We start from the raw sequence: 25,830 nt of genomic DNA, 5'->3' as shown, positions 1-25,830 counted from the left end.
TCCACCAAAGGGCAGTACCTGAGGCTCTGAAATACCAAATCCTTCAAGCATGACGGGGAGTTTTTAATTAAATGACACTATCCCCAGGGAAGGGCAACTCCCTACCTCTACCCCAAAACACAACCCCCCTAAAGGAGGAGGGCAAGTTTTCCAACTACTTTGCTTCCAGCTTCAATCTCCAACCTCAACTGCTCCCCATTATGGTTGTTTCTTTCTTCTTTTCTACTAATGAAACAGTTAAGACAATTCTGTCCATTTCGTTTTATTTGTTAAATTGCTAAAAAGTCATCAGGGAAAACCTTAACAAAAAATGAAATTGACAGATTTAAATATCAATGAAGTCCACTTTTCATTCCTACACTGTTATGTGCCTAAAATGACCATCTCAGGGTAAGCCACCTGGGACCCCTGAGTTATGGGAAACATCACTCACAGCACCAGCTTTGCCAGGGCACGATGGGTGTGCGCTGACATGAACCCTGGTTGGTGGGAAGGGAGCAGAGCGAGGAAAGAGAGCAACAAGGGTGGAGCCAAGATAAGGGTTGCTCTCCCATGACAATAAACACAGTGAGAGGGAGCCACTTACTGGTGACCATGCAGAACATGCCTTCTGCAGTTGGTGGGGAGGCTGCATGGGAGGCAGGCCTCCAAGTTCGGCTTCCTTGCCCCAGGGTGTGTTCAGGTCCTCCCCACTGACTTATGCGCTGGTAAGAAAGCACAGACAACGCAAAGCAGAGCACATCACCATGCCAGGATCACCACAAGGACAAGAACAGACAGACAAACCCACAGGAACATCACTTTTAAGGGGAAGCAAAGAAGCAAAGCAGAAGGAAACCCAGAATGATAAAGTTAAAGGAAGTATCCCTCTGTTCTCCATCAGCTGGTGGCTTTCTGTTCTCCAAAGTCAAGACTTGTCAAGTTGGTTTTCTTTTGTTGTCCTCTTCTTTTCTTAAGAGAGTTCCAACACAGTTCCTGGGATAGTTCGTGGTTTTAGCTCTTGATGTAAAACTCAAACATTAAAATCAGATCAATCCGCAGAGGGTGGGAGGAGAGGATGCCCAGTATTACAACTAAATTTAAGCTTGTATCAACACCTAATTCTTGCTGTTAAAATACATAATTGTGTGTGTGTGTGGGGGGGGGGGTGAAAGGATGTTTGTGCAGCCCACCACCCATGTTTACAAGAGTAGAAATATGAATGAAAATACAGAACCCTCTCTGCTGCCCAGCCTGTAAAGTGAGAAAATGGAAGCTCTGTCCAAGAGAGAAGGAAGACACCAAGACTGTCACATGAGGTCAATGAGGCGGCCGGTGACGTCATATGACATGGGGCTCTCAAAGGCACACTTGCAGGAATGGAAGGGGTTAAAGCTTCAAGTAGAAACAAAATGTATTTTAAATACTTAAATACTGACAGATATTTGCTAATTTAGGTGCTCCTGAAGGCTAAAGAAATTGTCTCATTTTTCTCAGTGAATTAAGACAAAATTGGCATCATGTCAAAACCAGAGTTGTGGTTAATCTGACCTGACTTGAAGCATCCATGGTGCTGTGGAAATGCTCTCCGCAGGCAGGACACCTAAAGTTCCCCTACACGTGTGGCTTCATTAGGGCCTGAGAACATAACCACCTTGACTGCGTGGAGTCGCTCTCCTAAGGTATCTGCCCACAGTGCCCAGGACCATCATGACCAACACCACCAGGTGCAGATGAGGCAGATTTTTCTTAAGGAGCTGTAAACAGTCTGGTTCTGAGTGGTCTGGGTAATACTGGAGGCCATCATCACCTCTGCCTGCCTGTTTGGGGAAAATAGAGGGAATCCACAAGCTAACAGCTGGCTTAGGGAGGCCACAAGACAAAGGGAATGGTCACAAAGTTGAGATTCTGAACTTTCAGGCTTCCAAATACTTTATATTTAAATAGGAACGGAGTTTGGGGATGCTGTCCATGCACAAACGCAATGTCATAAACAATGTTCAGCAACAGCAAAAATGTAATACCTAATCTTACAGGCTAGCTTTCTCTTGTGAATAAGGACCCCACATGATCTAACAGTCTTTGCCAGAGGAGGACCAGCAACAGCCCCAGAGCAAGGTGTCTAGCAAGCCGAGTGCTGAGCCAGGAGTAGGTGGACACCACAGTAAATAGGCACATGGTAGTTTTGTCATCTAAGGGAGCACATGGAACAGTTTCTGGAACACAGACCTCTCCCTATGAGCTGGCCCTTCCCTGGGCTTGGCACCAGGGGGGCTTTCCCACCAAGACCACATTGTAAAAGCTAATGGCTAGGGGAAAGAATTCAACATGATGTAATAGGAGAAAACACACTTTATCAGACAGACTGCTAAGTGCTGGCCTAAAGCCAGGACTCAGGGCCAGCTGTAGCAGTCTTGCGCTTGGGAAATGCTAACAAGAAAAAAGCGGGGCGTGAAAGATGGGAAATGCAATGTTTTGAAATTCAAATCCTAAGGGCAAAGTAAAAATCTACTTGCCACTAATGAGAAATCACCAAAAATCCACATTTAAATGGTGCCATTTGACTTAACTAATCTCTTACGTCCAGGCCATGGTTTAGAGACTGATAATTTGTAACTTCTTATATCTAGCAAAGAAATGCTCTAGTTTGTTGCACCGTATCTCAGAAATGGCATAACATAAAAACCCAACCCTTATTTGGGGCACATGTGAACGAGACTGTCACAAAGGAGGGACTGCTCCCAAGGTCAGTCTTGCATCAAAGAGGGTAAGCACAGGACACTCAACCCAATCACTAGTCAATAGCCTGACAGAAAAACACATGTCACAACAGGGGCAGAAATCACTTCTAGAAGGAGCTATTACTGGGTTTCCCTTCCAGGATCAATTTCCTCATTGTATAAATATGGATGGGTATGCCCAATGTGCTTTGGAAGTAAAAAGAAGCCCACAAGGAAAAACCAGTATTTTCTGCCGCTTAATGGATTTCTCATGATACTGGCATCTTGGAATTCTCTACTAGGCCCCTAAGTGATACCAGAGAAAGGGTCCCAGAAATATCTCTAGGAGATTTCCTTGGGCACCTTAGCTTTGTAAAAGAAAGTGAGAAAGCTGATAGGGCTTTAAAAAAAAAAAAGGGGAAAAAGCAGCTTCTGCGGATCAAGTTTTAAGGGAACAAATGCGGTTTTTGGCAACTTGCAATCAAATACGATTGTCAGAAAATTCCAAAATCAGACACCAATATGTTTTCTGAGACACAGAGGGAGCATGCTAAAGACCAGTGGACACCAGGTAGACAGGCATCTCTGCATAAACACTGTCTCATGGTGATCCCAGCACACACACGTGGAACAGAGTTCCTGGTTGGGCAAATTTCCTCAGTCACAAGGGTAGAGCGGGGCCTGGCAGAGGGCATGACCACAAAAAAAAGTTTGCACAGGTCCTCTCTGGTTTTAAAAGGAAGGGAGGAACAGTTCTCTACAGGCTCCTTTCACCCCACCAACTCCTGGAGCTCATGGATCGAAAGCCTCCACGTGGGCACCTTACACACGCTTTCTTACTCTCACTCCAAGAAGGCCACATAAAGATTTATGGGGGCTCTTCAGTTGCTTCAGGTAAGTTCTGACATTAGTTTGTTCCCTAAATTCTTGGTCTAGTTACCAGCAAAGTAGAAAAAGGCAGCACAGCCTCTGCTAAAACACAGCAACAAATTTATCTGAACCAGGACGGAGACCTCTCCCTCTTTGTAAACAGAGTTGGCTATATAATATATATTTATATATTTATATATAATTTTTTTTCTTAATGGAGATTTGATCCCAGCCTGGAGTGAGTGAGGTTGGGAATTGGGGTTTTGGTTTATGGTAGTAATTCTGTCCTTTGTTTTCCCAATTCTCAGTCCAAATGCTTGCACGCTGGAAAATTAAAAGCCACAGAAAGGGAAGGGGGTTTAGAACACATTATCTCTTTGCTCGCACAAAGTACAAGGCGTTTGTTTTTGGATAGTACTTCACATTCTGTTTCTTGTCCATGAGTCCTCCGAATATGATGAGTTCACCCCTGCCTTGGACCACTGTATGCAGGCTGGTTTCAGGAGGTCCGACCACAGAACTGCTATTAAATACTTTCCATTTGACCCGCCCCTTCTCCTTGGTGTCTTTAATGTCTAGCACATACATCTGCATGGGCTTGCAGTTCATACTCTGGTACAAAGGTTTGCCAACATTTAGGGACTGTGGAGGGTGGTGGCCCAGGCGGCGGGCAATGGGAGGTAAGGAATGTCCATCTCCTTGGGCAGGCCCGGGACGGGGAACGGGCACTGTTTCTCCACTGCTCAGGTTCTGGCTCCCAGGAGAGCCTGGGGAAGACCCCAGAGGAGGGCTTAGTGCTGCGGAGGCTGAGGGGCCTTTGGATGACATTGCTTTGATGGCTTCTAGGCTCCGACGCAGGGCACCTGGGGAGACAGCTCCTGCAAGGGCACTGGCCACGTGTGGTGGGGTGTGCACACCATTCGTCTGTTCAGGAGGGTGTCTCATGCTTCCCCCAACTGTCCTGTTGTCCACACCATCCATATGATTGCTACTCGAAGCGGGTTTCAGATCCCAATTCAGATCTATTGATCCTAACCTCAAATCTTTCTGATCTGGTAGTGACCCTCGCCGGGAGGCCAAAGAAAGTCCCATTTTGAGGTCATATCCTTCAGTGGTAGATGGAGTGCTAGGAGATACGGCTTGCACAGGGCTGTCCAAGGAAGAGCCACCTATAGCTGCTGTTCCTGGAGACAAATTGCCACCATTGAGGATGGGAGAGCCATCTCCTCTGGCTGGGGAAAGGCTCCCTTCCCGGGAACTTGAGGGGGTCTGCCTTTGGGCTCTGGGCCTCAGTGTTCCCCAGCGGCCATTAACACAAGGAGCTTCATCCATACTCCTTACTGGAGACTGAGAGCGGTACTCTCGGGTTTCAGGAACCAGGGCTGGAGGGGTGGCGCTGATAGGTGAAGGGCGGGAGTTCAAACTGGGGCTGAGTGGGGCTCTCCCACTAGGTGCCTGGCTGAAGACCACCACACACTGCCCCACCTGAAAGACAAAACACCTGTTCAGTTCTCATCATTCATTTAAGTACCAAACATTTTATTATGAGTACCTGGGCAGGCCAGGCATTTTGTAGGTACCAGAGATACAGAGATGAAGATAATGTGACTACATTATTCTAGGCTAGCAGGGGACACAGGCATGGGAACAATCTATGGCTGAAGCATGACAAGTGCTATCATCAGAAGCATGTCTGCAGGATAGGAGTGGGTTGGAGGGAGGAATTAGTTCTTGTTTGGGGACCCTGAAGAAAGGTCACAAAGAGATGCTTAAAGCTGGCACTTAAAGGGGGTGCCCGGCTGGCTCAGTCAGTGGAGTGTGTGACTTGATCTCGGGGTCAGGAATTCAAGCCCCACATTCATCATAAAGATTACATAAATAAATAAACTTGGGGCGCCTGGGTGGCTTAGTCATCTAAGCATCTGCCTTCAATTCAGGTCATGACCCTGGGGTCCTGGGATCAAGCACTGCATCGGGTTCCCTGCTCAGCAGGGAGTCTGCTTCTCCTTTTACCCCTTCCCCCCACAATTCATGCTCATACATGCATGTGTTCTCTCTCAAATAAATAAATAAATCTTTAAAATAAACTTTAAAAAAAAAAAAAAAGGATCAGTGGGGCTCACACAGGTTTCCCATCTAGAGGTTCATATAGAAGCAGTGCCCAAAGAGCAATGGTTAATGGCCGTTTCTTTTATGACATCAAGGTGTTCATTATTTCCATACTAATTTGCTTGGAAATCTGACAAGCCCCTTGGGTTTCACAGTTAGGACCCTTCTCTGGCTGGCCTGTCAGTGCCCTGCTTACCCGGCAAGCTGGGTGGCACCATAGTTCTGGGGCCCCATGGTCTTCATTTTCTACCTTGAGTGGCTGCCAGGCCCAGGGGCCTGAGTGCATGTGCAACAACCAAGCATCCTTGAAGAGCTAGAAGAGAAGCACCAACAATAGGACTTAGGTGTTGTACATTATACAACACACACACACACAGTAGGAATTTCAAAGCTGTGCTCTCTGGTCTAGAGAGTATGTGGGCTCTTCAGAAAGAAGGGCAACATTTGTGGTCACTCATTCCTTCATTCATTCATACACTACCACTGGCCTGGAACGCAGAATTGTGCTTGTAATCCATAAATCACTTTTAAGTGGTTTTGAATTGTGTGTGTGTGTGTGTGTGTGTGTGTGTGTGTGTGTGTTGAGGGGAGAGGGTAGATAATATATATCTGTAACTCTCTGAATCTGCATTCTTAAATTCCATATAAACTCTGGCAGTTATCAGTTTGTTTTTCTGTCCCACCCCTCCTTGAAAAAATGATAGCCACAAACCTTATTGCCTAAAGAGGAAATGGGAGTAGGAAGGACACAGACATAAATATGAGTATTCAAGATATGAATGTCTAGGAGTAATGTCTAGCACCTCTCACCCTACAAAAAAAAAAAAGAAAAGAAAAGAAAAGAAAAGAAAGAAAGAAAGAAAGAAAGAAAGGAAAGAAAGGAAAGAAAGGAAAGAAAGGAAAGAAAGGAAAGAAAGAAAGAAAGAAAGAAAGAAAGAGAGAAAAAAAAGCAGAGCTTGGCCAGAAAATACCATGGTTATATACCTGAAGTGAAAAAGATTCTTTCAATAAAAAGAATGTTATGCTTACAAGGTGAGACAGGGAGCAAGTGTGAACCCCTAGCAGCATCTGCCTTGGAATGCGGCACCAGCAATACTCACAGCATTGGGACCGCCACATCCTCCAAGGATTAAGATAGTTGCATCATCTATGACAATCTGGGAAGAGGAAGACATTTAAAATAAATCTACAAAGACAGAGGCATCTGACCTCCTATGCATCAGTGGTATATGAAAATAGCCTACCCAGATCCCAAATGAAAGTATTCTAGTCACCAAGCTCTCCATTCTCCCAAACCAAGTCAATTCCCATCCTTGTGAACAAATTACTGATGATTCACCTGAATGTATATATTCCTTGTTGATCAAACATTAACATGAGTGTACATAAAATGCAGGGTTCTCTTGAGAAATGAAACAGCAAAGTAAATGCTTTGGGGAGAGGTGTAATACAAAGCCACTAAAAATAAATACAACCCATTAGAGGTTGAAAAATAAATACCAGTAAAAAAGAACAACAAAGTCTCTTTGGCTTATGCATGTTGGCAGCTTACCTGACTCCCTCCTCCCTTTCCCATCCTAACTGGAAGATGCTACAGTGTTTGCTGAATAGTTATTTTAATTCCTGAGCACCTGAGATTGGCCACCTCGAGGATGAGGACTGGGGCCAGAGATGTTCGGCTTGGACCACGCCCACTGCTCAAGGTCAAGGACCCAGACATCGTTGCTCCTATAAGATAAGGGCATAACGTTGAAGGAGTTGGGAGTTCCCAGGAACCACAGAGCTGATATAAATGAAGTTACATTCATATTTTATTTTTTAAATTATTAAGTAGGCTCAATGCTGGACGTGAGGATTGAACTCATGACCCTGAGGATCCAAGAGTTGCATGCTCTACAGACTAAGCCAGCCAGGTGCCCCTGAAGTTACATTTATAAAGATGCCTAGCAAAGTGCCATGATCATAGAATCTTAAACTATATTTTTCTTCCCCTTCTTTCCCTGGAAAGAATGAACTGGTGATAGCAGGAAATAGCTACTGGTCAAGATATAGTCTTTCAAAAGCAAAAACCACAAGGAAGAAAAAAACTGATGCAAAAGGTAGCTTTATCATTGCCCAGGAGATAAAGATTTATCGATTCTGGCTACAAAAAGTAATTTCACCATAGCTACTGAGATCTGCAGTTTTATCAAGGACAGACTGGCATCTCCAAACCCCAAGGGACCAGTATGGCAAGCACACACTACTGGAAAGCAGTCTCTATTTTATTGTCACCTCGCTAAGGTCATTAACTCATAAAGAGGGATGCAGGAATAAGGATGCTAACACCATAAAGCCTTAAACTTTCTCATCTGGTTGGGGTGGGGGGGCAGCTCACAGACTCTCCACAACTGTTCTGAAATAGGAAGATGGGACTATCTTGTCTAACAGAGAACAGAGTTGGGTCTGGAATGCTTTTACTGCTGACGGCTCATCACCTTTCCTCTCATGACCATTAATGCAGCTACCACTAACTCAGATGAAGAGTGATTCAGATGGGTGGCTCTGGCTCTTGACTGGCCTGGGCTGGCCAGTTGCGGCCAGAGATAGTGAGGACAGTGGGCAGGGAGAACAACCTCACAGAAGTGCATCAGACCTGGCAGTTTTCTTGCTCCTACCCACTCCCCTATCTCCTCTCATTTGGAGAATGAACCATTTTCAACCAATCCTGTCAATCTATCTGTCTTCTCTAAAGCCCAAAAGGACATGGGCTGGGTCATAAACAGAGCAAGTAAAAGCACTCTGTGCTTCTTAAAAGGTAGCCTTTTGTAGGCACAGCTAGAAACAGACAAGGTGGAGGCTGCATCAGAATTTGATCCTGCCGAATGAACAACACACCAAAAAAAAAAAAAAAAAAAAAGATTCTACACAGCTCTGATTTTATGGAGGAAGTTTTTCAACCTATTGCTCTGTGATTGCTGGGAAGCAATGATTGGTTGGATTAATGAGAACCATGTTGAGGAATACTGACCTGACTAGTTCACGCTTCTGACCTGTTATTCCCAGGAGTATTTACCTTCAGGTTGATAGACAGCAAACCAAATATACTTACATTTGCCGGGATCCTAAGGAGCCACCAAAGACAATCATTTTATCATCTATCACACAGGAGGAATGGCCAGCCATGGGAGGTGGCCCATGGGTTGTCACAATGCAGTTCCACCTAATAGAAAAAGAAAGGAGGAAGCCAGGAAGTCAGCATCACCTGTGTCTGGTCTTTTGTGTTTAAGGTGGAAACAGTAGGTAGGTACCCACTTTAAAATGACAACCCTATCACCTCTAGTAGAGATACTGTTAAGATAACAAATGGAAGATGGCAGAAGGTATTCATACCTTTCCTACAAACCTGCTAAAGCTATGCTCACCTTCAAGTTCTCTGTGCGTATGGCTTAGAGGTGGGGTGGAGAGATGACCAGGGAAGCCATCATGGCTCCTTGGCCGCTTCAGCCTAGTGTGCTAAAGGAGCACCACCTTCCACTTTTCTACAGTCTGGATCAGCTACAGCTGCCAAGAGCCCTGTACTAAGTAGTCCATTACAAGAAAAAAGAAAAAAGAGTCAGGAATCAGTCCTGGAGACATAGCAGGGAACAATGGATCCACAGCACACCTGGGGAATTAGCAGCCAAAACTGAAGAGCCTCCTGTTTTCCAACTGGCATATTCAGTTTTCTAGGAAGAGGAATAAATCTCTTCCACTTTTTCTCTTTGGAATAGAGATTCTTTAGCTTTAGTTCAGTTTCTTTTTTAAAATTATTTTTTTAACCCTTTAAAAAACTTTTTAAAATTTAAGTTCTATACTTAACATGGGGCTTGAACTCATAACCTAGAGATCAAGAGTCACATGCTCCACTGACTGAGCCAGTCAGGCGCCCCTTAGCTTTAGGTTTTAAGGCGGGTCCTGTAAATTCTCTGAAACTGTCAGCAAACCTTGGTGTATGTAAATTTTTTTCCTGGAAAAGAGTCCAGAGCTTTTACCAAATTCTCAAAGAGATTCCTGGACACAAAAAAGATAAGGTGTCCATTCATTTGAAATCTTTTAATCCGGACTGAAAGGATCTTATCTTTGTGGCTTACCAGTTTTTAGAGGGTGAGTAAGTGTGTATTTCATCAAAGAATCTCTCTGGTTGGTGTAGGGGATATGGGCTTGGTCGTGTCCAGCCACCAAACAGCACCAGCAGGTCCTTGTACACGACCAGAGTTGCTCCAGCTTTAGGGGAAGGATAGGACCCTAGGAAAGGTCAACAACATCATGGTTAGGAATCAGGGTCTTATAAGCCACAGGTAGGTTGTCTATGGATCACCTTCCTCTGAAAGAGCCACAAAAGGGGAACCAACACTATGAAACATAAGGGAAAGGGAGAGAACAAAACTGGTCTGCAGGTCTGACAGAAAACCATCACCAATTTATACTTTTTTTTTTTTTTTTAGTTTTATTTATTTATTCATGAGATACACAGAGAGAGGCAGAGACATAGGCAGAGAGAGAAGCAGGCTCCATGCAGGGAGCCTGATGCAGGACTGGATCCCAGGACTCCGGATCACGCCATGAGCCGAAGGCAGGAGTTTAACCACTGAGCCACCCAGGTGTCCCTATACATCTTTTTTTTAGGACAGTTGACACACAATGTTATATTAGTTTAGGTGTACAACATGGGAATTCAACAAGTTTATATACTATGCTAAGTTCACCACAAGTGTAGCTGCCATCTGTTGCCATATATCACTCTTATAGTATCAATGACTTTCCATTTATACATCTTATAATCAGAACAGAGAGACCGGAGTTGGAGGAAAGTTACTTATTTTGCTTCCCTGACATTAGAGATGAGAGTACCTATTTCATAAGGCTGTTCTGATTATTAAATAATACACCTGAAGCACATAGCACACTGCCTGGCACACAGCAAATAGATGCTCAATAAATGTTGACTCTCTTGACCATCTTTCTTTTCTCTCTCTTTATAAAAAAGACTTTATTCATTTATTCATGAGAGACACACAGAGAGAGTGTCAGAGACATAGGCAGAGGCAGGGCAGGCTCCCTGCAAGGAGTCTGATGTGGGACTTGATCCCAGGACCCCAGGATCACACCCTGGGCTGGAGGCAGGTGCTAAACCGCTGAGCCACCCAGGTGTCTCTGACCATCCCTTTAATAAGCTGACTAGACCCCATACAGGAGAGAATATAAGGAATCTAGGGAGTACATATACAGGCTAGTACCTGGATGCAATGTAAAAACAGCTGCTGTCAGCAAACTTGGTTAAAACAGAGGCAGTGTGGAGTTATTTGTGCTGAGTCACATGTTAGCATGGTGACCTCTAGGCCTCTAGCTGTGGGCCTCACGAGCACAAAAGGGGGCAGAATTTCAGGCTCAATGTGAAGGCATTCCAATGGAGCTGCAGGCTTTATACCAGTGGCTACCAAGGCCCTCGAGGCTGGACTTCTGAGCTATAGTGACCAATTTTTGAAACAACGGAAAATTTGGTTTATGCTAGAAAACCCTAGGAATAAGAAACGTCACATAGAAGCATGATTTTTCAGAGCCTTTTCTGTCTTTTAAATAACAATCACTATTTCTCCTAATCTCTTACTCTACATGCTACCTTTAGTTTGCTTAAGACCAAAGAGATTTTCCTCAATACCTAGGTGTCAGTAAATACTGTAATATTCAAGGAGAAAAGTTTTGTTAACACTGAAGGATCCATTAAAAAAAAAAAAAAGTTAAGCAGAAGGAATCTCAACAGTATATTAAGCTGATAGCAGCTGAGGTGCTCCCATTCAGGTGAGGAGCTGGGCCTTCCCCTTCAGCAAAGGATTTGGGGAATATGGTTTGAAAAGCCCTGCTTAAACTGCTTTAATGGTATTGATGACAAAGTCCCAAGGCTGGAAAAGTAGAGCAAGAGGCTGTCTTCCTTGGGATCCAAATGAAGAGTAACTTACCATGATCTACTGAGAAGGTAACAATCATCAGAATATGGAGTAAGCATCTAAGAGTACTCTGTAGCATCAGCAACATATTTTGAACACTTTCCTAACAGAACAGACATCAATCCAAACAGGATCTGATCACAGAAATGAGTCTTCTCTAGGAATGATTCTCCAGTCACTCAGCAGCACTGACTGAGAGAATACTGACTGAAGTACTTCATGAGCTTTGCTCTCACGACCCTCATACCCTACTAGAATCATGACTAAGGGGGCTGCTGTCCTCAGTCTTATGATTTCTAGTTAAAACTTTTGCCTTTCCAGAAGAAAGCTTCCTAGACCAACCAGTTAGAAAACCTAATATAATGGTCTAGTTAAAATGCTAGTATTACCCCAAAATGATTTAATTTGCAAAATACCAAACAATGTTTCAAGTTCTTGCTATTACCTTGGAACTCCTAAATACTATGAAAAAGTTGGAAAAAAACAAATAAAACATGTTACAGATTCAGCAGTTGTTACTTAAAAACCTTCCAGGCTAATTCCCAAATTTGGATTGGGATTTGAAATAATGGAAATTCTGGTTTTTAAAATCAAGGGTGAAAAAATAAAATAAAATAAAATAAAATCAAGGGTGTAAAATGAAGCAGCACCATTTACAATGACGTGGATGGAGCTAGAGAGCATTATGCTGACCGAGAGAAGTCAGTCAGAGAAAGACAAATACCATATTTCACTCATATGTGGAATTTAAGAAATAAATGAACAGGGGCAGGGGAGATAGAGACAACCAAGAAACAGACTCCTGAAACTAGTATTACACTGTATGTTAACTAATTGGAATTTAAATAAAAACTTAAAAAAATAAAATGAAGTAGCGGCTAAGAGTCCCCGAAACAGCAAAACATGGAAACAGGGGCACCTGGCTGGCTCAGTCGGAGGAGCATGCAACTCCTGACCTCGGGGTCCTTGTATTCAAAACCCCATGTTGGGCCTAGAGCTAGCTGGCTTGTTTGTTTATTTATTTAAATATTTTATTTATTTATTGATGAGAGACGGGGAGGGGGCGGGGGGCGGGGCAGAGAGACACAGGCAGAGGGAGAAGCAGGCTCCCATGCAGGGAGTCTGATTGTGGGACTTGATCCTGTAACTCTAGGATCACACCCTGGGCCAAAGTCAGGTGCTAAACCGCTGAGCTACCCAGGGATCCCCAGTCTAGAGCTTACTTTAAAAAATTAAATTAATTAAATTTTTAAAAAATCATGGAAACAATTTTTAATTGGCCATTTGTATCAAATTTATATTTAAAAATTTTAAGTGCAGAGCGTCTAGGTGGCTCAGTGGGTTAAATGGCCAGCTCTTGATTTCAGTTCAGGTCGTGATTTCAGGGTGGTGAGTTCAGTCCTATGTGCCTCGACACTGTACTGAGAGTGAAGCCTGCTTAAGATCCTTTCTCTCCCTCTGACCGTTCCCCCACACTCTCAAGCTTACTCTCTCAAATAAATAAATAAATCTCAAAAAAAAAAAGTTAAATGCATATACTTTCTTTTCTTTTCTTTCCTTTTTTTTTTTTTTTTTTTTTTAAGATTTATTCATGAGAGACACACAGAGAGAGAGAGGCAGAGACACAGGCAGAGGGAGAGGCAGGCTCCATGCAGGGAGCCCGACATGGGACTTGATTCCAGGTCTTCAGGATCACACGCTGAGCTGAAGGCGGCGCCAAACCACTGAGCCACCTGGGCTGCCCTGCACATACTTTCAATCAGTAATTTCATTTTTTTTTAAGATTTTATTTATTTATTTGAGAGAGAGAGAAAGCACAAGCAAGGGGAGGAGTAATTCCATTTCTAAGGATTAATCCTTAGAAATGATAGCTGGGCAAAATGAAAAAAGAAATAAAAAGATGCTCATTTGAAGTCTTAAAGTAGACTAAAGAATATTCATGTAAAAAATACTATGTGGCAATTAAAAATTATGTGGCTCTTTATTTGTATTAGGTGAAAACTGAAAGCGGCAACTGACTGTGAGCCTATGTTTAGGGGGTATGGGGAAGGTGGTAGGAAAGGACGGGTGATTAGATTTTTTTGAAGATTTTATTTATTCATTTATTTGAGAGAGAGAGCACATGTGTGCGTGTACAGGGTGGTGGTGGTGGTATATGTGTAGGTAGTGTAAGTGGGGGGACAAACAGAGGGGAGGGATAGGTAAGTGGGGAAATATCTTAAGCAGACTCCTGCTCAGTGCAGAGCCCCTATCTTATGACCTTGAGATCATGACCCGAGCTGAAACTAAGAGTCAGGTACTCAACTGGGCCACCCAGGAGCCCTGGGTAACTTGATTTTTAAGAGAAATTAAAAAAAAAAAAAAGAGAGAGAGAGAGAGAAATTGCAATAATTACTATTAACTACTGCTACTACTAATGATAGTGACTAATATTGATAATATTTATCATATGCTAGGCATACCTAAGTACTTTGCATGCAAAAGCTGACTTAATCCTTCCCTAAAAACACTATTTTTATTTTTATTCCCTAGTTTTATTCCCATTTTACAGAGAATACTGAGGCATGGATCATTTAAATAACTTACTCAAGGTCACAGAACTAGTAAGTGGTGGAATTAGGATTCTAATTTTAGTCTAGATTTAAAACTCATTCTCTTAGCCATTATATTATTATTATTATCTTTAAAGATTTTATTTATTTATTCATAGAGACACAGCTAGAGAGAGAGAGGCAAAGACACAGGCAGAGGGAGAAGCAGGCTCCATGCAAGGAGCCCGACGTGGGACTCGATCCCGGGTCTCCAAGATTACGCCCTGGGCTGCAGGCGGTGCTAAACCACTGCGCCACCAGGGCTGCCCCTTAGCCATTATATTAAACTGCTCCTCATGCATACAGATACATTCTTTCTGAGTGGTTGCCACAAGCAAATCAGATACTATAAAAGGTCAGAGTGTTTCAAAGCTGAAAAAACACTTTCCTAAATCTTAATTAATTAGGTAAACCATGGAGAAAGAGTACACAAAAGAGGTAAGTAAACTGAACAGAAGTTTTTTCTTAGGACCTCCTTTTCTCCACAAGGCTCTGGGTCACATCTCTGTCTCATATGGGATCCTTTACTTGTTCTCTGGACTCTACAAGAAAAGGTAAACTAGGGCCAGTGACAATGACAAATTAATCCTTAAGGATTATTTTAGGTAAAGACTTTCCAAAGTGATTTCTCAAATATCCTGATCTTTTAGAAAGCCAAAATCCTTCCCTTTACTTCCCACTTCAAGGAGTGGGAGAACCCTCATCCGGCATTTCCAAGGTCTGTTTCATGTTACAAATACATACTTTAATTTCAGCATCTTAAATACTTTGACAACTAAGTAGGTTCATTAAGCTAAAATTAACTGTGTTCCTCCACCAAAGTTTGTAAGCAAAGTGGGAAAGAATCACCATGCAAAAACAAATGAAGGGGGGGGGGACAAAATTCAACATATAAGCCCTATATAGTTAGTTTAGGAAGAAGAGGTCAAAGATTTTGGTGCATCAAATTTTCTATGATCCAATTATGCACATAATGTTTGCATATGTTGCAAATTTGATACTTTTAAATTCTTGTTACTTTGAGAATCAATAGTGTAGGGATCCCTGGGTGGCTCAGCGGTTTGGCGCCTGCCTTTGGCCCAGGGCACGATCCTGGAGTCCCGGGATCGAGTCCCGCGTCAGGCTCCTAGCATGGAGCCTGCTTCTCCCTCTGCCTGTATCTCTGCCTCTCTCTCTCTCTATGTCTATCGTGAATAAATAAATAAAATCTTTAAAAAAAAAAAAAAAGAATCAATAGTGTAAAGCCTCGGTAAAAAGTCTCTAATTTGTTCATTTCTAAAAATCTACATATTTCATTCTTTTTTGAATTTTATTTGAGAGAGAGAGCATGAGCAGGATGCAGAAGGGCTAAGGGGAGGGAGAGGAGTAGAATGAGAGGGAGAAAGAGACTCCCTACTGAGCAGGGAGCCCACCTTGGGGCTCAATTCCAGGACCCTGAGATCATGACCTGAGCTGAAGGCAGAGGCTAAACCGACTGAGCCATCCAGGTGCCTTCATATTTTGAATTTGTTTAAAGCAGAGAGTCTTTAACTCCCCTCCCAATGATCTTAATGCAAGTTTCACAAATTTATCATGAGGTCAGAGACTGCAAGGTTGATGAATTTTGTTAATTTCCATAGCTTGAAGAAAAAATGGTCCTTTTAGCCAAGCGGAGTTCTGGAAAGCAAAACAATAAGTGTGTACTAGAATTTTGAAAACATGAAAACTTGTATTTAAATTACATACCTTTATCTATTGTTTTATAGTCATAAGAAAAGCAAGTTATTTCAAGGGTACTTAAAATTTTCTAAAAAAACAAAAAACAAAAACAAACCCGAAACATGACCACACCATTAGATAAATGAAATAACTTTTAATATGAACTCTAGACAAAATGTGAGGTCCAAAACTTTGAAGGACTGTACATTCATGCATGCAATTCATCTCATACAGTAGCTAGAATAGTATTAATTTGTTTAATAAATTTTTATTAACGCACACCTGCCTACCACATTAGAGAATGATTTATTGGAAATCTGGTACATTATAAAGTACTTTAACAACAGGAGACCCCGCCCCCAGTTATGAGGCCCATCACCAGGGTGACATATGAGGAAATAAATCCACTTCCCTCAAGAAAATTGATAGATGAAGGATTTATATTCATTTGGACATCTCTCGGCTTACCTTCAAAATAATGTGGCTACTGAGCCTCTAGACAGAGTGAAATATCATTGTATCACAAAAGTAGAGGAAGAAAGGGGGTCGCTCCCATGCAGGTTCTCATCAACACCAAAGGACTGAATGTGTCCATATCAAACCACATTCCTTGGGCCTATTACCCCATAGCCAACAGTTAGCCTCACAGGCTTTATTCCCCAAACATAATCACACAGCAGATATAATCAATGGAGCAAATCTCTGAACAAGGCACAAAACCCAAAAAGGCAGCTGTGGGAAACTGGATAATCACAACAGGCATTGCTACACAAAACTAACATTCCTTAAAATTGCTTTATTAGTTCAGATGCTTCTCAAGGTTCCTATGAAATCAGGGACTTTCACATGTGAAAGTGCCAGAATTACAAGGCAAGTTTTTGTTTACTTTTGCAAAGAAGATGGTAAAACAGTGAAGCAATTTCAAATTCTTTGCCACTTTCCCACAACTGTAGTTTCTATTCACACAGAACCAAGGGCTAGAAGAGCAGCTCAAATGTTTGATGCAAGATAAAACAAGCACTGGTTTTAATTAGGGATGCCTATAATTTTATGCATGACTGAACAGATTATTTCTACATCTCTTCCACGATCAGTCTTTATTAATATTATAGGTTTATTAAGATGTTATAAATAACAGCCATCGTCCCCCTAGAATGTTAGTTCTCAAATTCCAGCTTATTTTTTTTTTAGATTATTTATTTATTTATTTATTCATGATAGACACAGAATGAGAGAGAGGCACAGACACAGGCGGAGAGAGAAGCAGGCTCCATGCTGGGAGCCTGACATGGGACTCGAACCCGGGACTCCAGGATCCCGCCCTGGGCCAAAGGCAGGCGCTAAACCGCTGAGCCACCCAGGGATCCCCTATTATTATTTTTTAAGGGTTTTATTTATTTTATTTATGAGACACAGAGAGAGAGGCAGAGACACAGGCAGAGGGAGAAGCAGGCTCCATGCAGGGAGCCCAATGTGGGACTTGATCCAGGGTCTCCAGGATCAGGCCCCGAGCCGAAGGTGGCGCTAAACCACTGAGCCACGGCTAAACTGCTGAGCCACCCAGGGTGCCCAGATTCCAGCTTATTTTAAAGGAGATGGAGGACTTGTTACAATGCACATCACTGGGCCTCACATCTGCCTTTCCTATTTAGTAGATATGGGGTGGGGACCCAGAAGTTAAATTTCTAACCAGCTTCCAGGTGATGTTCATGTTTGGGGACCAGTCTTCGAGAACCATGTTGTAGAGTTAAACCATCCTTGAGTAAAACCTGTTAGATAATGCTCCAAAATGACATTAACACAGATAAATAGTTTCACCTCCCTCCCTCCCTCCCTCCCTCCCTCCCTCCCTCCCTCCCTCCTTCCTTCCTCCTTCCTTCCTTCCTTCCTTCCTTCCTTCCTTCCTTCCTTCCTTCCCTCCCTCCCTCCCTCCCTTCCTTTTTTAAGATTTACTTCCTTGAGAGAAAGACTGCATGTGTGCACAAGCAGGGGTGGGGAGGGCAGAGGGAGAGAATATCAAATAAACTCCCCGCTGAGTGCAGAGCCCACTTGGGCCTTGATCCCATCACCCATGAGAAAACCAAGAGTTGGACACTCAACTGACTATGCCACCAGATGCTCCATAAATTTTTTTCTATGAATACTCAGTATATGACTATATGGAACCCTTCATTTTGGTTAATAGAGGACAAGGGTCCAAAATGGATTTTCCCTGACAAACACTTTGCTCACAAGGGTGTTGAAAAGAACACTTACCTGTTCAGTATACAAACACTTCTCCAGTCACCTCATCTATAGGTCACTGAACTCAAGAGTTTGCAAAATAAAGAATAGGGGGAAAAGAAAGCATTCTCCCTATTGGCCTTCAGAGAAATCACTTTAAGACTTACTCAGAGCAACATAGGTACCTGCTAATAGTTCTATGCAATTCTGAAAACAAAGACTGAAGACTAGGAATTAGGGGCTTACTGGAGGTAAAGAAACAACTATGAGCATGAAATTTTTAACCATGGGACTCATAAGCATGGGACTCACCAATAAATCCAGAAGAAAAGTACTGGACAAAATCTTTACTTTGCTCCTGGAATTCCAGAATGTTCTGGTATGTAATCTGCTTTTTAAAGAGGGCTTGGTCTAAATTGGTTCTTAACTGGCAATCAAAAGGCTTTCCTTTGGATGCTTTCAGACTTCACATGCACTCATTTTCACAGGGTAGATCCAAAGAAAGGCACTCCCTCCCAGCTCCATAGGCAGCACCCTAAGTCCTTCCCACACAGAAGGCCTCCAGGGCAAAGTGAGACCAGACAGACTAACAATCCTACCTCCCAGTTTTCTCGTGTGGGTACTACTTCTCTGTGGCAGCCAGGAGCCTTGAGTTGTGTGCAAAGGGAGTAGGAGACATAATTTTTGCCGAGAGAATCCAAATTGGGTCTTGGGAAGCTGACCAAGCCTTTGGCTTGATAGAGCTGTCATTATGGTAGTGTGTGAAGTGACTGACCTTGACAGCAAGAGTTCAGAGTTCAGGAAAAGAATAACTTGGAAAGGCATTTCCCAGAACACCGCATTAGCATCTGAATCAGAAAACCTAGAGGGCAGGAGGGGACAGGCTGGCACTTATAACTTAGAGGCAAGAAATCCTTCAAAGAAAAACTGGTAGAGTTATAATTTAACTGCTTATATCTCTAAACTGTTGATTTTATAGGTAATGCTTTTGTCACAGAAACAAGAAAAGCATGTTTCACAGTTTTATCATTTGAGGAATGGAGAAGCAAAAGGAAAATTGAGAACATTTTACAATTCCTAAATATATCTGTCTTGGCTGTAAATACTGAAAGACAACTGTTAGAATGGTCTCCAAAGTACACAGCCAAGGTCCACAAGGGTTCTACCTGGAACAGATCTCAATCTCTCTTGTGATAATGGAAATATTTCTAATTTGTCATCAACATGCCCAATGATAATTACAATCAGTCTTTGCATTTATAGAGATGCTCTCAGAAGATACAAAAATATAGTGTTTATCTTATATAAAGCAGGAAGCAAATATAAAGTTACTCTTTGGCAAAGTCATTACAGAACCCCTAGACTGCTTTCTAGAACTTGGTTCTAGTCAAGTATGCTGTTTAAATTCAGTCTTAGAGATTTAAGTTTATAAAGAACACAGTACTGGATGCAAAACACAAATTCTTCTGCACAGGCATGGCCTTCTTTGGGACCTCTGCCAACACATCCCTCCCAAGCTGGGTTAAAGAGCCTCTTGGAGTGGAAGGTGATGAAGTTTTGGAATATAGGTAAGGCTTGGTGGGGTGAGGTCTGGAGCCGATGACCAAGAAAGAATTCTTGAGACGTCTTTGGTGCAAAATGGTGGTTTTATTAAAGTATAGGGACAGGCCCCAGAGGCAGGAAGAGCTGCTACCCCAGGGCCTGTGAGGGGTGGCTGATTGGGAGAGGTTTAGGGATAGCATACTCTCTAAAGAATTTTGGAAGCAAGGTTTCTAGGACCTTGAGGGGGCTAGCTATTGTTGGGGAAAGGTCACTTATTACCGGCTAATAAAACCTGAGTCATGAGACCCTTCAGATGTTTATCAGTGGGTCTTGTGCTTGGGGGATGATTGCCAACAAGTATCTTGGGGGGTTTAGAGATAAAGGAGATTTCTTTTTTTTTAATTAAAAAAAATTTAAAGATTTTATTTAATCATTCATGAGAGATACACAGAGAGAGAGAGAGTCAGAGACACAGGCAGAGGGAGAAGCAGGCTCCATGCAGGGAGCCCGATGTGGGAATTGATCTGGGACTCCAGGATCATGCATGCCCTGGGCCAAAGGCAGGTGCTAAACCGCTGCGCCACCCAGGGATTCCGAGATAAAGGAAATTTCTAAAGGAATTTTTATATGGTAAAGTAGACTCACAGGATCCTGGGGGTCGGGCTAAGATTACCTCTTGCCCTTAGCAAAATCTGAACCTCAAGGCATTTGAGTCCCTAGAGGCATGTCCCTCTGCCTGTTTCAAGGACTTGTCAGTGTGCTGTCCTGGGCTTGTGCTTTGCCTCAGCTAGCCTTCTGTTCCGCCATCAGAAAGGGTACATAGGGAAGGGACATCCTGTATTTATCTCAATCCCAGAATTTAGCACACAGGGTTGAAATTATCCATTTAGAGTCTCTCAGTAAGATTATACTATCCTAAAGAGCAAGAACTATTTCTTATGAAAATACTGAACTAAACTCCACCCTGGAAACCAAATGGTTAAAGATCCCTCCCAAGTTGGGATAAGCAGTGGCTCCAGTTAATCACAATTTACCCTGGAGGCATCATCCAGTCACTCAGCAGGGGTAAGGCCAAACACTTTTTTGGGTGTTTCCCTTATGCCTCCCCCTACCTTTTCCTATTTCATTCTTTAGTTGCAAAATGGCCAGAAAGTTACTGACTGATATCAAAACAACTCACTGATATTAGACAAAGCCTGTCTGGATTTTAGGCTTTGGGGCATGCGTTTTCATTATTATAATTATACCCATATTTTAAAAATCATCACTCCTTGGGTCACTTATAGACCATCTAAAACAAAAGGAACTTTTGTACTGTGCGTGAGAAATGTTTAGATCCTGTATGCCTGCATATACCATATGTGTTAACAAAAAGAAATTCCCTATTGGCACTGTTTTCACTTCTAAATAAACCCACGTGAAAGGCCACTTGATGAATAGGACAGCACTTATCAGCTAAAAATTAACAACATGAAACCAATAATAGTTCCTTGTTACCATTTCAAGTAGTCTTTTGATTCAATTTCTCCAGGAAGAGAGGAGGTCTACAGTCTGTTTAATCTGATAACTTGCTAATTGCAGTTCTAATGGGGGTTGGAGAGTGGGTACTCTTTGAAGTGGCTCTGTTTTTAAGTGAAAACAATGTTGCTAGTCATAAAGTTTTTGGCGTGGTGTCAAAACAGGAAAATCCTAGTCAGGCGGAAGAGAGCCAAACTGAAATGTGGTATAATCTTATTTATTCTCTCCCCTGGAAGACTAAGGTTTACCCGGATTTGTGCTATGCAATTTTCCCACTCTTCTCTCCAGCAGGAGAGAATGTGTACCCACCTTAGAAAAGCATGTATTCTGGAAAAATCCCAGGACTTTAATTTTATAAACAAACAGGAAGGATTCCTTCCTTTTCTAGGGGAACCCACTGGCTCTGTTCTCATGCACATCTCCTGAGACCACCACAGATCCAGGTTGTTTCCAGGGCAGCAAATGGCTGGAGGAGATAAGGAGAAATCACCAACTCATAAAGAAGATTAACCAGGGATCAGGAAGGAGCTGATATAACGAAGAACTCAGAAGTAGTCACTTAACTACTATCCTATGCCTCCTTCACTAGAGATTAGTCCATGAAAGTGGTATCTGGGTACCTGGGTGCCTTCCTTCTGTGGAAACAGAAAAATGCTTAAAATACTTCACAGTCATCTTATTTTATTTTACTTTATAAAGATTTTATTCATTTATTCATGAGAGACACAGAGAGAGATGCACAGACATAGGCAGAGGAAGAAGTAGGCTCCCAGGACTCAGGATCCAGGACCTGAGCCAAAGGCAGATACTCAACCGCTGAGCCACCCAGGCGTCTCTTCACAGTCATTTTAATCAAAAACACGTCATCTTAATAAAAACACATAAATGGCCTTAAAAATAAATTGTAACAAATTGTGAAGAGAATCCAAATCATTAGTGTACTATTTCTCTCCTCACAAATAAGATTTCCTTTAAAAATCCATGTGTCCATACAGAAGTCCTGGGTTGACACAGTTTATAACTTATTTTACTTTTTAAAGATTTTATTTATTTATTTATTTATTTATTTTAGAGTTAGACAGGGGCAGGGAGTGGGAGAGGGAGAATAGGGGGTACTGACTGGTTTATTGTCTGTCTTCCCCCAATAGACCTTGCACCTTATTCACGCTTGTACCTGCTATAGCTAGCACAGCACCAGCCATAAACACTCAATAAAGTAAGGGAATGAAAGTGAATAAACAGAGGGATGAATGCAATCACTTTTCAAGCTTTGGGAACTTAAGGATAACTTCTGACCACTCCCCACGCCTTAGCTGGTACTTCGGTATATATAAAGGTGTCCACCTAATCAGATTCTATATTCCCCTTCTCCATCTGAATACATCTGTATGGCATGTAATCTGAACAGAAACTAAGAAAGGTAGGTATTACCATCTCTATTCTAAAGGTGAGGCAAATGAGATGTTAAATAACCCGTTTAAGGTCACAAGTTACTAAGCAACAGATATCTGATGCAAACCTGTGTTTCTGCCTGGCACAAAAACTAAGCTCTTAATGGTGTTACCAACTAGCCTCCCTCCCTCTCCCAAAACATTCCTCCCATTACTTTAGGTGGGGAGGCCCTCAGTAGGAGCAGTACCTTTATTTATTTTTAATATTTTATTTACTTATTTATGAGAGACACATAGACACACACAGAGAGAGAGGCAGAGACACAGGATGAGGGATAAGCAGGCTCCATGCAGGGAGCCTGATGTGGGACTCGATCCAGGGTCTCAAGGATCAGGCCCTGGGCTGAAGGCAGTGCTAAACCACTGAGCCACCTGGGCTGCCCTGAGCAACACCTTTATTAGACAAGTAGCCTTTCCTCCCCAATCCTCTATAATATTTAGTTATATTATCATATCTTCCTACTAAGAGCAGGACTAAGTGAAAAGAGAACTCTCTTGGGATTCTCACTGTTATCTAGAATATTACTTTTTCAAGAAGATTTTTATTATTATTATTTTTAAATAATCTCCACACCCAACGTGGGGCTTAAACTTACAATCCTAAGATTAAGAGTGGCATTACACTTGGGACACCTGGGTGGCTCAGCAGTTAAGTGCCTGCCTTCCACCCAGGGCATGATCCTGGAGTCCGGGGATCGAGTCCCACATCAGGCTCCCTGCATGAAGCCTGCTTCTCTCCCTGCCTAAGTCTCTGCCTCTCTCTCTCTCTCTCATGAATAAATACAAATCTTAAAAAGAGTACCATTGCCCTATGGAATGAACCAGCCAGGTGCCGCCCCTAGAATATTTCTTAAAGTTGACAAGTAGGTCTTAAATAAGAAACGAGTGATATGTCCACAAATAAACTTATATAAGAATATTGACTGCAACTATATTCAAAGCAGAAATAACCCAAGTATCCATCAACAGGAGGATGTGTTAAAAAAAAAAAGTAGTATATTCCCATTATGGAACACTCACAGAAATGAGAAGGAATAAATCACTGATAAATGCAACCACACAGATGAATCTCAAACAAACCAAGATGAATCTCAAATCTCTTAGATGTTATAAAAGGTGGTTACCTCTGCAGGAAGTGGTATTGACAGGAAAGGGCATAAGGGAACTTTCTGAGGTAATAGAAGTATTTTGTATCTTGATCTGGATGCTAATCACATGGCTATATAAATTTTTTTTAATTGATGAGTTTTATTTATTCAAAAAAAATTTTTTTAGAGAGCACATGTGTTGAGGGGAGAAGGGCAGAGGGGGGGGGGGGGGGGGGGGAGGAAGAGGGTGAATTTTAAGCAGGCTCCAACCTGGGGCTTGATCTCAGGATTCTGAGATCAGTACCTGAGCTAAAATCAGGAGGTAGACACCTAACTGAGTCACCCAGGTGCACCTACATATATATATATATATATATATATTTTTTAAGATTTGCAAAAAAGTGGGGCTGAAATCAAGAGTCAGATGTTGGAGGCACCTGGGTGACTCAGTAGTTGAGCGGCTGCCTTTGGCTCAGGGCATGATACTGAAGGTCCTGGAATTAAGTCCCGCATCAGGCTCCCCACAGGGAGCCTGCTTCTTCCTCTGCCTATGTCTGCCTCTCTCTGTTATCTATCATTAATTTAAAAAAAAAAAGAGAGAGAGAGATGTTTAACCGACTGAGCCACCCAAGTGCCCCTGTATACATACTTTAAAAAGTCTTGAGTTGTGCACTTAAAATGAATAGCTACTGTCAAAGGGATAGAATGAACTATCAACCATGTTTATACCACTGTCACATGGCGTCACCCACTGATTTCACCAGTAAACAGAAAGATCACTAATTCATTGCCAGAAAATTCATTATATGAGGTCTTCAAGAACATATTTGTCACATAAAATGCAATAATGCTATAACTCACACATTTAAATCAAACAGTAAGAAATGTTTTAAGACTGGGCAATGGATTTCAGAAACCTTACTAAAATGGGAAAGAAGGCAAAAAAGGAACACAGCATAAAAGCCAACAAATCAAATACAAAAATCTATAGCCCAAAAACACTTCTAGAGAGAATTATGGAACAGAGGAAATTATCAGGAGCATTGATTATGTGAAAAGTAGGATTAATTAAAACAACAGTTCAGAAGTACGTTTTCCAAAGAGATGCAAGGTAGCTTCTAAGCTTTGAAAATACAAGGTAGTCTCCAAGGATTTAAGTTGATATTTCAAGTTAATAAATGACCCATCACAACCCTCACTCACCAAGGAAAACCACTCAGTAGATTCTTTACAAAAGTCACAAAAGCTGGGAAAGTTGAGAAACTGGCCCAATCCTGACTGTATAGAGAATAAACTTCCAAACAATATGCACTGGGCAGGAGCTGGTACAAGGCAGCCGAGTGTCCCAGGAACCAACAGTGTTATCCATGGAGGAGTCAGAAATGACTCTAGGATAGTGTCTTTGGTGTTCCCCCAAATAAGATTAGCCTGCAATTCCATTCAGCACACAAAATAAAATCAATAAATCTCTATAGCAATGGAGATACACAGGGATAAGACATCATGCAAAATGAAGTTTATTGTGCTCATAAAACATCAAGTGCTGTTGGGGGAAGGGAGGGTATGTGGATACCTGAGAGAAAACAGAAGCACTAAATGGTCTGAGCATTTTACTGCACAGGAAATCAAAGAGCAACCAAAAACTGTTTGTCAAGATGGTAGACAGACACGATAGCATTGCGTAGATATGAAAGCCCAGAATTGTAATGAAAGTCACTGCTAATGCACAGTGACACTCTGATTTCTATCTAAAATAAGAAAAGGCGAGGGATACCCGGGTGGCTCAGCGGTTAAGCATCTGCCTTTGGCTCAGGGAATGATCCTGGAGTTCCAGGATCGAGTCCCATACCGGGCCTCCTGCATGAAGCCTGCTTCTCGGGCAGCCCCAGTGGTGCAGCGGCTTAGCGCTGCCTGCAGCCCAGGGTTTGATCCTGGGGACCCTGGATCGAGTCCCACATCAGGCTCCCTGCATGGAGCTTGCTTCTCCCTCTGCCTGTGCCTCTGCCTCTCTCTCTCTCTCTCTCTCTCTCTGTGTGTGTCTCTATGAATAAATAAATAAAATCATTAAAAAAAAA

At 42.4% G+C, this 25,830-nt stretch overlaps 1 protein-coding gene across 1 annotated transcript in view; it reads right to left on the bottom strand.

Moving 5' to 3' along the window:
* Positions 1 to 246: 246 nt before the first annotated feature.
* The window catches only part of FBXO42 (F-box protein 42), a 104,381-nt gene continuing 78,797 nt past the window's right edge, over positions 247 to 25,830 (bottom strand). The window contains exons 4-9 of the mRNA XM_041768264.1: positions 9,791 to 9,944; positions 8,770 to 8,880; positions 7,310 to 7,406; positions 6,779 to 6,835; positions 5,875 to 5,991; positions 247 to 5,054 (exon numbers count right to left, since the gene is read on the bottom strand). Coding sequence (XP_041624198.1) covers positions 3,939 to 5,054; positions 5,875 to 5,991; positions 6,779 to 6,835; positions 7,310 to 7,406; positions 8,770 to 8,880; positions 9,791 to 9,944 — 1,652 coding nt within the window. The 3' untranslated portion in view covers positions 247 to 3,938. The remainder of the gene's footprint in view (positions 5,055 to 5,874; positions 5,992 to 6,778; positions 6,836 to 7,309; positions 7,407 to 8,769; positions 8,881 to 9,790; positions 9,945 to 25,830) is intronic.

The sequence above is a fragment of the Vulpes lagopus genome, chromosome 8 (genome assembly GCF_018345385.1).
Source record: "Vulpes lagopus strain Blue_001 chromosome 8, ASM1834538v1, whole genome shotgun sequence".
Taxonomy (NCBI): domain Eukaryota; kingdom Metazoa; phylum Chordata; class Mammalia; order Carnivora; family Canidae; genus Vulpes; species Vulpes lagopus.
Note: the sequence above shows the minus strand (reverse complement) of the source record. Positions and strands in the feature narration are given on the sequence as shown.